The 15082-nt window shown below is 44.8% G+C and overlaps 1 protein-coding gene and 1 pseudogene across 1 annotated transcript in view; one reads left to right on the forward strand and one right to left on the reverse strand.

Moving 5' to 3' along the window:
* Nucleotides 1–123: 123 nt before the first annotated feature.
* The window catches only part of MAML1 (mastermind like transcriptional coactivator 1), a 50234-nt gene continuing 35275 nt past the window's right edge, over nt 124–15082 (forward strand). Inside the window, exon 1 of the mRNA XM_039460649.2 lies at nt 124–738. Within this exon, the coding sequence (XP_039316583.1) occupies nt 403–738 (336 nt within the window). The 5' untranslated portion in view covers nt 124–402. The remainder of the gene's footprint in view (nt 739–15082) is intronic.
* On the reverse strand, nt 3683–4103 carry LOC101030934 (small ribosomal subunit protein uS19 pseudogene; annotated as a pseudogene).

The following is a 15082-nucleotide window of genomic DNA, read 5'->3' on the forward strand; positions in this document are numbered from 1 at the left end:
CGCGCCTCCTGCGTGCTCGTCCCCACGCCCTCGGGCGGCCGGCTCTTCCTTCTCTGGTTGGTCGGGGCCCCTGCTCGTCAGCCACGGCGCACACGGTCTCTTACCGAGGCCCCGCCTTCTTCGGAGAGCCCAGAAAACAATTTTAAGATGGCGGTGGCGGCGGCGGCACGGAAAACAATGGGGCCGGGGCGGCGGGGACAGGCCGAGGCTTGAAGTGGGCAGCCAGCGCCGGCGGGGGATCGGGCCGAGCGGGGCAGGAGGAAAACCCGCCGCCGCGCGCGAGCTAGCTCCGCCGCCCTCGGGGGCATGGCGCGGCCGTGAGGCGGACGGGGGTAACCGCGGGGAGCGAAGCCCGCAGTGCCAGCCTGCCGCCCCGGGCCCGGCCCGTGCAGCCCGCGGCCCATGGTGCTGCCCACCTGCCCCATGGCGGAGTTCGCGCTGCCGCGGCACAGCGCGGTCATGGAGCGCCTCCGCCGGCGCATCGAGCTGTGCCGGCGCCACCACAGCACCTGCGAGGCCCGCTACGAAGCCGTGTCTCCCGAGCGCCTGGAGCTGGAGCGCCAGCACACCTTCGCCCTGCACCAGCGCTGCATCCAGGCCAAGGCCAAGCGCGCCGGCAAGCACCGGCAGCCGCCCGCCGCCCCCGCGCCGCCGCCCGCCGCCCCGGCCCCGGCGCCCGCCGCCGCGGCTCAGCGCCTCGACGCCGCCGACGGCCCCGAGCACGGCCGCCCGGCCGCGGTGAGTAGGGCGCGGGAAGGCGCCCGTCGTGGCGGCGGTCCCCGCTCCCGAAAACGCTTCGTCTGACGCGGATCGGGCCGCTGGGAGACTTCCCCGCCGCTCCGGGATCTGCCTGGAGGGAGGGTAACATGGCAGGGAGCTGAGAGGTTGTCATCCTCGGGAAGTGGCGCGGCGGCGTTACTTTGGGAAAACAGCCCCGTGCGGGCCTTGTGGGAGGCCTGACCTGGGAAGGCTGGCGGAGGCTGCCCGGAGGGTTTTTCTTCCAGACTTGATTCCGCGGTGTTGAGATCTTTATTCGAAATAGACTAGCGTTAGAGTTGCCAGTGATGGAGGGCGTTCCTGCACTGTAGGCCTGGCCTCATGTATTCTGCAATTTATTGGCTCCTTGCTCTTCACTAGATCCTGTGCTGTAAGCAGGGTCAGAGCTTTCATATGGAAATAAGTCGGCCTTCATTTGACCAACTCAGACTCCTTTGGAAAATCAAGAAATCTTTGGAAAACTTAGTAAAATGTTATTAGTTGCAAATAAGTATTCCTTGTTTAGATGGCCTGAAATTTCTGAACTTGAGATTCCTGCGATATTGTTGACAATGTTAGTTTTAATTTATGAGGCCTGTTTAAAATCTCTGATGATGTTAGATTGTTGGCAAATTATGCCCTTTGGGCTCTCAGTAATTTTCCTGAAATTTCTTGGTTAGAGGTTTTTCTCCCTGGAACAGATTTACAAAAGAGAGACAAAATGTTTCAGTGGTTTTCTTGGGGATTTTAGGTTAAAACAAATGTTAAAATCTAATTTGTTCTGTGTATTTAAAAATTTATACCTTTATTATCTCTCTCCTGGACTGTTGCAGTGCTCCTCCCTAACTAACCAGTCTTTACGCATTTAGTTTCTTTCTCCCTTTGGAAATGCTGGAAATCCTTTTGTTGCTTGAAGGGATGCATTCAGAGTCTTTGGTTTGGCTCTTGGGACCAGTCTGACCTAACCTATCTTTTAATGTCCCTCACAGATCATCTGCTCTGGTTGAATTATTTTTCTCATTATCTCCCACACTAGCCTGGATTCCTGGGCCAGAAGAAAAAAAAAAAAAAAAAACACTCAGATTTCATTGCTAATTGTATCAACTGGTCAAGCCTTCTCATCTTCACTTTTCTCATTTGTAAACTAGGGGTATGTTGAGCTTACTATCTTCCAGAGTTCCCCCCCTCCCCTCCCCACTTCCTCATTGCCCAGGCTGGCATGCAGAGACACAGTCATGTCTCACTGCAGCCTCAACCTCCCGGGCTCTAGACTCCTCGATTCTCCTGCCTCAACCTCCTGAGTAGCTGGGCCCACAGTTGCACACCACACCTGGCTAAATAAAAAAATTTTTTTTTTTTCTGTTAAAGATGGGGTCTCTGAAGTCCCTCTGCACCCAGCTAGAAGTACTTGGGAGTAGTTCGTGGTCATTACACGTGAAGTAAATAATGAAAACTCATAAAAACCATAGTTTTATACACAAATAGTTGCCTTGAACACTCCATAGACGGTTTTTTAGTGGGGCACAGTGGCTCACGCCTGTAATCCCAGCACTTTGGGAGGTAGAGGTCGGCGGATAACCTGAGGTCAGGAGTTGGAGACCAGCCTGGCCAACATAGTGAAACCCTGTCTCTACTAAAAATACAAAAATTAGCTGGGCATGTGGTGTGCGGCTGTGGTCCCAGCTACACAGAAGGCTGAGGCAGGAGAGTTGCTTGAACCTGGGAGAGGAGGGTTACAGTGAGCTGACATCACACCACTGCACTCCAGCCTAGGCAAGGGAGGGAGACTCTGTCTTCCCCCTGCAAAAAAAAAGGCATATTAATAGTGATTCAACTTATACTTAAAGTTATTCCAAGAGTTTAGACCCTATATGATTTTTTTAGTCCTGAATCATTGAAGGAAACTGGGCATGCTCTTTGAAGAGAAATTAAATCTCAGTATGTTAGAACTTGAATCTAACTTATCAGTCATTCCTTTTGGTGTCAGAACCTAATTAGATGTGCCATGTTAAGTTGATGTCTTTTTATCACATTAAACCTTGACCCCATGGATTTCTTGAGTTTAAACTCTATAGTGGATGCGCTCTTCTGTGTCTCTGCTAGGAAGAGGGATGCTTTCCACTTGGACTCTTATGTGTTTCTAGCTGAGTTCTTTGGCCTTGGAATGGGGTCATAGGAACAGAAGATAAGTATCATTAAGAAAACAGTGGCTCCTTCAATTCAGAGTGGGGAGAGTCCTTGAGTATGTAGGATTTTGGCTTGGAGAAAACAGCTTTGCACAAAGAGTTGGAAAGAAGTTACCTCTTAGTCATTGTTATTTTTGACAACTCCATGTATTTGATCTCATTGATATTTCTTACATAAGGAATATTACTCTTACGTTTTACCAAGTGAACTGTATACTGTTTGGCACTCATTTCAAAGTTATTTCACCAGCAACCCGTTTGTACGACTGAGAAGGGATCAGATTTACTGCTAGAGTTTATTTCTCTTCAGGTTATTGTTTTCTTAGGATATCCCACCACAGCAAAGTCTTAGCCACTATCCGCTTAGTCTGTCAGAGATGAATCAGGAACACTGTCTCAGGCTTTTTCTCTATTCTGGTTTTCAAGGAATGAGCCTATTAGGTGTTCATTTCTTTTCCTTTTTTATTGAAACAGGGTCTATCACCCCCCGGTTGTAGTGCAGTGGTGCGATCTTGGGACACTTAATCCTTGAACTCCTGGGCTCCAGGGGTCCTCCCACCTCAGCCTCCTGAGTATTTGGGACTACAGATGTGAGTCACCTTGTCTGGCTGGAAGTTGCTTTTTCTTCTTTGTTTTAGGTGTGTGAAGTTTCTCTGTGTGTGTCTCTCTCTTTTGGGGTGGGGGGAGAGTGGAGGGAGATCTGTGTGCCTTTATTAGCAGAGCCTCTACTTGAGGGGGGATTAAGCGGCAGGAGTGGCGCCGATGCCTGGGCGGCAGTGCTTCACGGGCTTGTAGGTGATGGAGAACCCGTCCAGGTAGTGGCCCATATTCTCCAGCTTCATCTCCACCTGGTTGAAGGTCTTGCCGTTGTAGACGCCTACCATGCTGCCCACCATCTTGGGCAGCACGATCATGTCCCGCAAGGGCGTTCACCACTTCCGGCTTCTCCATGGGCGGTGCCGCCTTGGCTTTGCGCATGCGCTGCAGCCACGAGTACCGCTTCCGCCGCAGGCCCTGGTTCGGCTGCCACGCTGGCGCTCGCTGCACGGTTGCATCAGCTGCTCATGGGACACGTCCAGCAGCTGGTCCAGGTCCGCGCTGCGTTAGGTGAACTTGGCGGAAGGTCCACTTCTTCTGCTCTACCTCTGCCATCTTGTCGGATCCTCGGAAAAAAGCTCTCTCGCTTTTTTAACCTTTTATTTGTAAATAAGTTCAAACTTAGAGAAAAGTTCTTAAGTTTGGTACAAAGAACATCTGGATACCCACTATCTAGATTTACCTGTTGTCACTGTTGTGCCCCGTTTGCCTTATCATTTGCACATTTTTCTCTCTCCCACTGTCTGCCTCTTTCTCTGTCTCTCAAACGTTTATTCTCTGAAACACCTGAGAGTATGGTGCACCCCTCATAGCTCTCTGTTCGCAAACACCCCATGTGTACCTTTTAAGAGTTAAGAAAGCCAGTCGCGGTGGCTCACACCTGTAATCCCAGCACTTTGGGTGGCTGAGACAGACGGATCACAGGTCAGGAGTTCAAGACCAGCCTGGCCAACGTGGTGAAACCCCGTCTCTACTAAAAATACAAAAATTAGCCGTGCGTGGTGGCAGGCGCCTGTAGTCCCAGTTACACGAGAGGCTGAGGCAGGAGACTCGCCTCAGCCAGGTAGGTGGTGGAGGTTGCAGCGAGCCGAAATAATGCCATTGCCCTCCAGCCTGGGCGACAGATCAAGACTACATCTCAAAAAAAAAAAAAAAAAGAGTTAAGAAAGCTGTTAATTTTGTAGACCAAACTCATGTAAGAAATACGAAATAATAAATTATTTCCAGGAAGTAGATATTTCTGAGTATAAAACAGATACTGTACTATAATCATGTGGGGTAGTTTTTTTTTTTTTTTTTTTTTAAAGATGATCTTTAGGATTTATTTTAGGATTTAGGATCTTATTTCTTCCAGTAATGCCAGAGACCTTGTCTAGTACCCTCTTTTTCGTCTTCAATATCTCCCTTCCCAACTGAGTCTTTCCCTTCAGCTTGATATTATGAACAAATATTCTCCATATTGACAAGTCCTGTATTTTCTCACTCTCAAAATAGTATTCCATATTCTTCCTTCCCTTTGCCCTTTCTACTTGAACATTTACTCTTTGAGCCCATGGTAATACAATAAAGGACACCAAGGATGGACTTGCCAAATTCATTGGCTTTTTTTTTTTTTTTTCTTGAGACAAGGTCTCACTCTGTTACCTAGGCTGGAGTGCAGTGGCACCTTTACGACTCTCTGTAGCCTCGACCTCCCAGGCTCAAGTGATCCTCCCACCACAGCCTCCTGAGTAGCTGGGACTACAGGTTTGTATCACCACACCCTGGGTAATTTCTTTTTTTTCTTTTGGTAGAGACGAGGTTTTACAGTGTTGCCCAGGCTAGTCTCAAACTCCTGAGTTCAAGTGATCTGCCCACCTCTGCCTCCCAAAGTGCTGGAATTACAGGCATAAGCTGACATAACCAGCCTCATTGGCATGTTAGTCATTATTCCTCATGATTTCTTCCTTTTCTTAGCTTTTCCTCTCTTCTGATTTTCTTTTTAGCTTTCTGACTTTTTTTCTCAGTCTCCTTTCTATTTTTTCTTATTAATTCATGCAGCAAATATTTGAGTGCCTGCTGTAGGCAGAGTACAGTCAGCCCTCTGTATCTGCAGGTTCTACATATGTGGATTCAACCAATTGTACATACAAAATATTTTTTAGAAAAAACAGTAAAAAAAAAAAAAACGCTACAACAATTAACACAAATTTAAAAATGCAGCTGGGCATGGTGGCTCATGCCTGTAATCTCAAGTTTGGGAGGCTGCAGTGAGAATAGCTTGAGCCCAGGAGTTTTAGGCCAACCTGAGCAATATAACATGACTCCATCTCTAAAACAGAACAGAATAGATAAAATTAAAATGTAGTTGGATATGGTGGCTCACACCTGTAATCCCAGCACTTTGGGAGGCCAAAGCTGGTGGATTTCTTGAGCCCAGGAGTTCAAGACCAGCCTGGGCAGCAGAGTGAGATGTCATCTCTGTAAAGGTGAAGTAACATGCACCTGCGTTCTCAGCTACTCGGGAGACTGTGGTAGGAGGATCGCCTGGGACTGGGAGGTCAAGGCTGCAGCAAGCTATGATTATACCACTACATTTTAGCCGGAGTGACATCAAGACCCTACCCCAAAAATAAATAGCCGGGTGCGGTGGTTTACCCCTGTAATCCCATCACTTTGAGAGGCTGAGGTGGGAAGATCGCAAGGTCAGGAGTTTGAGACCAGCCTAACCAACATGGTGAAACCCTGTCTCTACTAAAAATACAAAAGTTAGCCAGGCATGGTGGTGTGCACCTATAGTCCCAGCTACTCAGGAGGCTGAGGCAGGAGAAATGCTTAGATCAGGGAGGCTGAAGTTGCAGTGAGACAAGATCGTACCACTGCACTCCAGCGTGGGTGACAGAGCAAGACTCCATCTCAAAATAAATAAATAATAAAGAAACTAAAAAAAATGACGTTTAGTATTTCTATTATATGAAGTATTATAAGTAATCTAGAGGAGATTTAAAGTATACAGGAGGATGTGTATGTTACTTGCAAATATTAGGCCATTTTATATAAGGGACTTGAGCATCCTTGGATTTTGATATCCTGGTGGGGCTGGGTGAGGGTCTTAGAACTAATTCCCCATGGATACCAAGGGAACTACTATATGCAGCAATGAATAGGACAAATTAAAATTCTGCTCTTGTGGAGAAAGAAGAGATCAAGAATTGTAAGTTAATTTTGTTATAATAAGAGCTAAGCAAAAATTTTAAAAGCAGAGTAATGATACTAAATGACAGTAGTAGCTTAAGATGTCTTGATTTGGGCTTTATGATTGGGAGGCTGTCAGTCAGCTGAAACTCTTGGGAAAGAACATTCCAGTTAGAACTACTCGTGTCTGAGGCAGGAACCTTCTGAGCTGGCATGAAGAACACAAAGCAGGCCAGTGTGTCTGGAGCAGCGTGGCACGCAGGACCAGATCAAGTGCAGTGGGAAGCAGTAGCAGCGTAGGGAGCAGAAACATGATATGATCCAACTTAGGTTTTTAAAGATTGTTCTGGTGCTAGGTGGAGGATTCCTGAGGTTGGTATCAACAACAGTGGATGTATTTTAAACTTTTGTAGCTCTATAGATGCCAGGGGTGGAGCTGGAGGTAGCAGTGGAGCTGGAGAAGAGGTGATGGCTTTTGGACAGTTCCTGAGGGCAGAGTTGACAGAACTGGGTTGCTGGACTAGATGGCTTTGTTTTAGGGGCAAGAGAGAGGGGAATATTTAAGGAAAACTTCGAGTTTTTTGGCTTAAAAAAACTTGAAATATCTTATACCCACACTACGTAAAGCTAGCCATCATCTATGCCCTCACTACCAGCATACTATCCATAATGTTATTTATTCTTACAGGCCAAGAATCAATAGTTTCAAACTGACACTGAGTAACTTTAAAAATATTAGTGTTCCCTGGGCAACTATATTCCTGACCACTTTCACTCTTCTTTTCCCTGGGTTATTGATACTTTCATATTTTCATTTATCATCTGTAATAAGATTCTCCAAATCCCCAGTCCAGATCTGTCTTTCAGATTTCAAGTCCAGATTTCCAGCTGTCTACTGGACATTTTCATCTTTCCAGGATATATTTCCCACATATCCAAAATGGACTTTCCCTTTTTCCTACCAAATCATATGTTCCTTCTAAATATTTTCCCTAACCCACTCATCCAAAGTAAAAACCAAGGAATTTTCCACTCCTTTTCCACAATTCCCAGTATTCACTTGGTGGTTCTTTCTACCAGCGTTAAACTCCCACTGGAGCCAGGAGTCATGGTAGATGCTGAACCTATATCACAGAGCCTAAGTGGGAGCAGATGATACATAGGTCATTGCAAAGCCAAGTTCAGGGCTAAAGCCTGGGAGAATATTGAAGAAGGAGGATGCCTTTTTGGTCAAGTTTGGAAGGCTTTAAAGAATTGACTCTTGACTGGACGTGGTGGCTCACACCTGTAATCCCAACACTCTGGGAGGCTGAGGCAGGCAGATCACTTGAGGTCAGGACTTTGAGACCAGCCTGTCCAAAATGGTGAAACCCTGTCTCTACTAAAAATACAAAAATTAGCTGGGAGTAGTGACATACGCCTATAATCCCAGTTACTCAGGAGGCTGAGACAGAAGAATCACTTGAACCCAGGAGATGGAGGTTGTGACAGAGTGAGACTCCATCAGAAAAAACAGAACATTTTCCCCACCATGCTCAGTGGCTTACACCTGTAATCGCAGCACTTTTGGGAGGCTGTGGCAGACAGATCATTTGAGGTCAGGAGTTAGAGACCAGCCTGGCCAACATGGTGAAATCTGTCACTACTTAAAATACAAAAAAAAAAATTAGCTGGGTATGATGGCACATGACTCTAATCCAAACTACTTGAGAAGCGGAAGCAGGAGAATCACTTGAACCCAGGAGGCGGAGGTTGCAGTGACCCGAAATTGTGCCGCTGTACCAGGCTGGGTGACAGAGCACGACTCTGTCTCAGAAAGAACATTTCAAATCTTTAATATGTGGCTATGCATGAAGACTTGAGCTCTTATCAAGGGGCATTTAATAGGATTTGATTCCTTTGGGACACTAAGCAAAAGCACTAAATTATGATAGTGCATAGTTCTTTGAATTTGGGGCTTAAAATCTAGAGGCTGGAAGGTGAGTCAGGTCAGAAAAAGCCTTATATTTGAGACTGAGTGTTTGGACAAAATAATTTTGAAACACTGTGAACCCCCTAACACTGTTTTTTTGGAGACAGAGTCTTACTCTGTCACCCATGCTGGAGTTCAGTAGCACTATCTCGGCTTACTGTAACCTCCGCCTCCCGGATTCAAGTGATTCTCCTGCCGCAGCCTCTTGAGTAGCTGGGATTACAGGCGCCTGCCCACCACGATGCTAATTTTTGTACTTTTAGTAGAGATGGAGTTTCACCATGTTGGTGAGGCTAGTCTCGAAATCCTGACCTCAGGTGATCCACCCACCCTGGCCTCCCAAAGTTCTGGGATTATAGGTGTAAGCCACCGCTCCCAGCCCCCCTCACACATTTTTAAGTTGACCCCTAGCACTTTTCATCTTAAGGTTTTTTGTTTGTTTGTTTGTTTTTTTGAGACGGAGTTTTCGCTCTTGTTACCCAGGCTGGAGTGCAATGACACGATCTCGGCTCACCGCAACCTCTGCCTCCTAGGTTCAGGCAATTCTCCTGTCTCAGCCTCCTGAGTAGCTGGGATTACAGGCACGAGCCACCATGCCCAGCTAATTTTTTGTATATTTAGTAGAGACGGGGTTTCACCTTGTTGACCAAGATGGTCTCGATCTCTTGACCTTGTGATCCACCCGCCTCAGCCTCCCAAAGTGCTGGGATTACAGGCTTGAGCCATCGCGCCCGGCCATCTTAAGGTTTTAAGCTTATGAAAAACTATAATGCATTTTTTTGGTTGATCAATTGTAAACTAAGTTACCATAATTCAGTTTATTAAATGAAATACATGAAATAATACATTTAGGTAACACAGCCTTATAAATGCTACCTATATTTAGTTTGAATCAACTATTTTAAAAGGTGGAAGGAGCAAAAAGTGCTTATAGTTAAAGGGATATAACTTCTAGAGAATTATAAATATTAACATTTTAAAATAAAATCACATCAGATTTTAAAATGTAGCCAGTGGAATCTATTTTAGCCATATGCTATCTTTCATCAACTGTTTAAAGAATGCTTTAACAGAAAATTTAAGTTCCTTTTTCTCCTAGAACTTGCTTGCATTCTTTTTACACTTAGCCCACATAATATGTTTTATTTTAACGTAATTCATGTGTGGAAGTCTTTTTATTGATCATTCTAGCACATTTCTCTGCAACAAAAATAGGGATAAAAATTAAAATAATTTTTTTCTTTTTGAGATGGAGTCTTGCTCTCTAGCCCAGGCTGGATGGAGTTCAGTGCCGTGATCTCAGCTCACTACAACCTCCGCCCCATGGGTTTGAGCAATTCTCCTGCTTCAGCCTCCGGAGTAGTTGGAATTACAAGCACACACCACCACACCCAGCTAATTTTTGTATTTTTAGTAGAGTCATGGTTTCACCATGTTTGCCAGGCTGGTCTTGAACTCCTGACCTCATGATCCTCCCGCCTCTGTCTCCCAAAGTATTATAGAGGTGAGCCACTGTGCCTGGCCAAAATAAAAATTTTAAATTTACTTTCACCATTAAGGTGGATGCATCCTTTTGCTCTTTTTTTTCTTTTCTCTTTGAGACAGAGTCTTAGTCTATATTCCAGGCTGGAGTAAAGTGGCACGATCTCAGCTCACTGAAACCTCGACCTCCTGGGTTCAAGCAATTCTCCTGCCTCAGCCTCCCAAGTAACTAGGGTTACAGGAACACGCCACTACTCTCAGCTAATTTTTTTCTTACTTCTTTTTTTGGGAGCTGGGGGCAATGGAGTTTCTCTTTTGTTGCCCAGGCTGGAGTGCAATGGCTTGATCTTGGCTCACTGCAACCTCTGCCTCCTGGGTTCAACTGATTTTCCTGCCTCATCTTCTGTAGTAGCTAGGATTACAGGCATGCACCACCACAGCCAGCTAATTTTGTATTTTTAGTAGAGACAGGGTTTCTCCATGGCTGGTCTCAAACTCCGAACCTCAGGTGTTCTGCCCACCATGGCCTGCTGAAGTGCTGGGATTACAGGCAGGAACCACCTTGCCCAGCCCTGGCTAATTTTTGTATTTTTAGTAGAGACAACATTTTACCATGTTGTCTAAGCTGGTCTTGAACTCCTAACCTCAGGTAATCCACTATGCCCAGCTGCTTTTGCTCTTTTTAAAGTTGATTCATACAAAATAATAAATGTAGCATTTATAAGATTCAGTTACATCTATTTCTTCTTTCAATACGTTGCGTTGTAGTAATTTAGTAAAAAAAAAAAATGCATGCATTATAAATTTTTATAAGTAATTATTAAGCAAAAAAGTACAAGTTTTTAAGAAATGCCCTCCTTAATGAGATAGACAGGGCTCCCTTCCTCTCCTTGATTTATTCATGTCACCATGGAGGAATATCACTTGTTGCCAAAGTAGGAATTCAGTTCTTGTTTTTCGTTTTTGTAAATTTAAGCCCCAGAAATTCTTGCTGACATAAATAAACTTTAAAGGAAAGGAATAATGGCTGGGCGCGGTGGCTCACACCTGTAATGCCAGCACTTTGAGAGGCTGAATTGAGTGGATTACTTTAGGTCGCGAGTTTGAGACCAGCCTGGCCAACATGGTGAAACCCTGTCTCTATTAAAAATACAAAAAATTAGCTGGGCATGGTGGTGCGTGCCTGTAATCCCAGCTACTCAGGAGGCTGAGGCAGGAGAATTGTTTGAACCCAGGAGGTGGAGGTTGCAGTGAGCCGAGATCGCGCCATTGCACTCCAGCCTGGGTAACAAGAGCGAAACTCTGTCTCAAAAAAAAAAAAAAACCTAATTTACTTATCAATCAACAACTTGGTTAGGTAGTCTTTCAATTTCATTGAAAACTAAGAATTAGAAACTATTCGACTTGCAAAAGGATTTATCTAGTCATTAGTCTTCACATTCAGTGAGAAATATTAACAAATCTTTAGCAAGTCTTATTGATTATGCCTGTTATTCTTTCACTTAGAGGTACCTTGTTTCTTTCTTTGTTGTTTCCTGTCCCCACCCCCACCCCCAAGACAGAGTCTCAGGCTGAATTTATTTTTTATTTTTTGTAGAGATGAAGTCTTGCTTTGTATCCCAGGCTGGAGTGCAGTGGCTATCTGTGGGTGCTGTCATGGTGCACTACAGCCTTGAACTCCTGGGCTTAGCTCCCTAGGAGCTGGGTCTGCAGATGTGTGCCAACGCATTTGGCTTTCACACTTTAAATTAGCGTGTTTTTGCTGTTCTCTGTTAAACTGTGAGCAACTTAAGAGCAAGACCAAGAGTCTAGCGTTATACCTGCTGTGTTTGACAGTCATCAAGCATCTATTGAACGTCTGTTAATGGTATTATAGAAGGAACTCTGAAGTGAGAGTCAGAAGCTGTATGACTTTGGGCTAGGACCAGTTCGGAAGTGGAGTTGGTAGAGGTAAGGTGGTAGTCCCTGATTTGCACACCCTTGTTTAGGGCATCATTGATCACACTAGGATGGAGCAACATAAATGTCCATCACAGATGAAGGGATAAAGAAAATGTGGCATATCCATGCAATAGAATATTATTCAGCCTTAAAAAGTAAGGAAATACTGTCATATGCTACAACATGATCTTTGAGGACATTATGCTAAGTGAAATAAGACAGTCACAGGCCAGGCATGGTGGCTCATGCCTATAATCCCAGCACTTCAGGAGGCCAAGGTGGATGGATCACGAGGTCAAGAGATCGAGACCATCCTGGTCAACATGGTGAAACCCCGTTTCTACTAAAAATACAAAAATTAGCTGGGCATGGTGATGCACACCTGTAGTCCCAGCTACTTGGGAGGTTGAGGCAGGAGAATTGCTTGAACCCAGGAGGCAGAGAGTTGCGGTGAGCCGAGATCACACCATGGCACTCCAGCCTGGGTAACAAGAGCAAAACTCTGTCTCAAAAAAAAAAAAAAAAAGACAGTCACGGAAAGATAAATATTGTATTACTCTACTTACTTGAGTTAATATCAAACAAATATTTGAGAAATAACCAAACTCATAGAAACAGAAAGTTGAATGGTAGTTGTCATGGGCTGGGGGAAAACAGGGGAGTTGTTCATGGATATAACTAGATGAGTAAGTTCTAGTTACACAACAGTGTGCATTTAGTTAACACTATTGTATACTTTATTTTTTTGTTTTTTTCATTTATTTTACTTTTTTATTTTTTTGAGACTGAGTCTCACCCTATCGCCCAGACTGGAGTGCAATGGCACAATCTTGGCTCACTGCAGCGTCTGCCTCCCAGGTTCAAGTGATTCTTGTGCCTCAGCCTTCTGAGTAGCTTGGACTACAGGTGCCCACCACCACACCTGGCTAGTTTTTTTTTTTTTTTTTTTTTTTTTTTGTAGACGGAGTTTCGCTCTTGTTACCCAGGCTGGAGTGCAATGGCGCGATCTCGGCTCACCGCAACCTCCGCCTCCTGGGTTCAGGCAATTCTCCTGCCTCAGCCTCCTGAGTAGCTGGGATTACAGGCACGCGCCACCATGCCCAGCTAGTTTTTTGTATTTTTAGTAGAGACGGGGTTTCACCATGTTGACCAGGATGGTCTCGATCTCTCGACCTCGTGATCCACCCGCCTCGGCCTCCCAAAGTGCTGGGATTACAGGCTTGAGCCACCGCGCCCGGCCTTAGTTTTTGTATTTTTAAGTGGAGACAGGGTTTTGCCTTGTTGGCCAGGTAGGTCTCAAGCTCCTGGCCTCAAGTGATCCGCCTACCTCAGTCTCTCACAGTGCTGGGATTACAAGCATGAGCCACTGTGCCCAGTCAACTACTGTACGCTTTAAAACGTTAAGATGGTAAATTTTATGTTCTGTGCTTCTGACCACAGTTTTTGAAAAATTAGAAACTGATTTTATAAACCACATGTCCTAAAAATGTTCTAACAATATTATGAGAGTTGTTTAATAAAGGCATATCAATAAAATTAGAGAGACTAGAGTCATTTGAAAGTCAAAAAAAGATGGATCTGATTATCTGCCTAAATATGAAACAAGGAAGCATTTTTATGTGCTTATATTTTTATTGCTGTATATTTCTTTATTGCAGTATAGTTAAGAATAAAGCCTGTTAATCTAAACCAAAACAAGACAGTAGGCCTTGTGTCTCAGGGAAAGCGGGTGCTGCTAATGAGCAGAAAGAAGATAATACCATATTTGTGTGCAAAAGGGATGAAGTTAGTTATGGGGTAGGAGTCCAAAAACCTGAATGCAGTGACAATTTTAACCTAAAGTAATTGTTTGAGTTTAGGCCTGCTGACACTTATTCTCTCTGCTCCAATTTTCTCATCTTTAAAAGGTGTTAAGGAAAAAAATTTGAGACACCAAAGATTAAAAGATAAGTGGAAAAATTTTGCTCCAAGTAGGGAACCCAATCCAGCACAGTCTAGGCTTTGAGGGATGTAGGCCAGGGAGGAAAAATAGGGTGAGTCTTGTAATACTGGAAGATCACAAATTATCTCTTTCCTTACTAGAAAAGCAGAGCATTGCTGATTAGCTTTGCTGGCAAGACTTTTTTATTAAGGAAGCTCTGGGCTGGCTGGAGGTGGTCTGTTGTGTACCTGGGGCAGCCATCTTGTCATTTAATCCTCACAGCAATTTCACATGGTTGATATTATACCTAATTTTATACACAAGGAAACTGAGTCTCATAGGTTAACCTGGCAAGGTTGCCAGTTAAGTGGCAGAACCAAAATTCAAACCCAAGTCAATACCAAAGCTCTTTATCTTTCCCTGTGCCATTTAGCTTCTTGCGGATGAGTTCATATATAGGACAAAACTTTAAACAAATTAGAAGGGTTTTTGTTTGTTTGTTTTTGAGACAGAGTCTTGCTTCTTTGCCCAAGCTGGAGTGCAGTGTTGCAATCATGGCTTATTGGAGCCTTGACTTCCCAGACTCAGGTCATCCTCCCACCTCAGCCTCCTGAGTAACTGGGACAACAGGCACATGCTACCATACCCTGCTAATTTATTTTTTGTATAGACAAGTTTCACCGTGTTGCCCAGGTCTTGAACTCCTGGCCTCAAGCAGTCCTCCTGCTTTAGCCTCCTAGAGTGCTGGGATTACTAGTGTGAGTCACCACACTCGGTTCCTAGGTCATTTTATATACCCATATCCTTGCCATGGCTTCATAGTAGGCAGAGTATACTTCCCTATCCCTTGATTTTGATCTTGGCTTATGATTTGCTTTGGCCAATGGGATGTTAGAGAGACATGAGAATATACTGTATTTATAGAACAAGAATGTTAAAAATTTAAAAAGCAAAATCTGGGTGTGGTGGTTCATGCCTATAATCCCTGCACTTTGGGAGGCTAAGGCGGGTGGATCACCTGAGGTCAAAAGTTCGAGACCAGCCTGGCCAACA

The sequence above is a fragment of the Saimiri boliviensis genome, chromosome 20, assembly GCF_048565385.1.
Source record: "Saimiri boliviensis isolate mSaiBol1 chromosome 20, mSaiBol1.pri, whole genome shotgun sequence".
In the NCBI taxonomy this organism is placed as follows: domain Eukaryota; kingdom Metazoa; phylum Chordata; class Mammalia; order Primates; family Cebidae; genus Saimiri; species Saimiri boliviensis.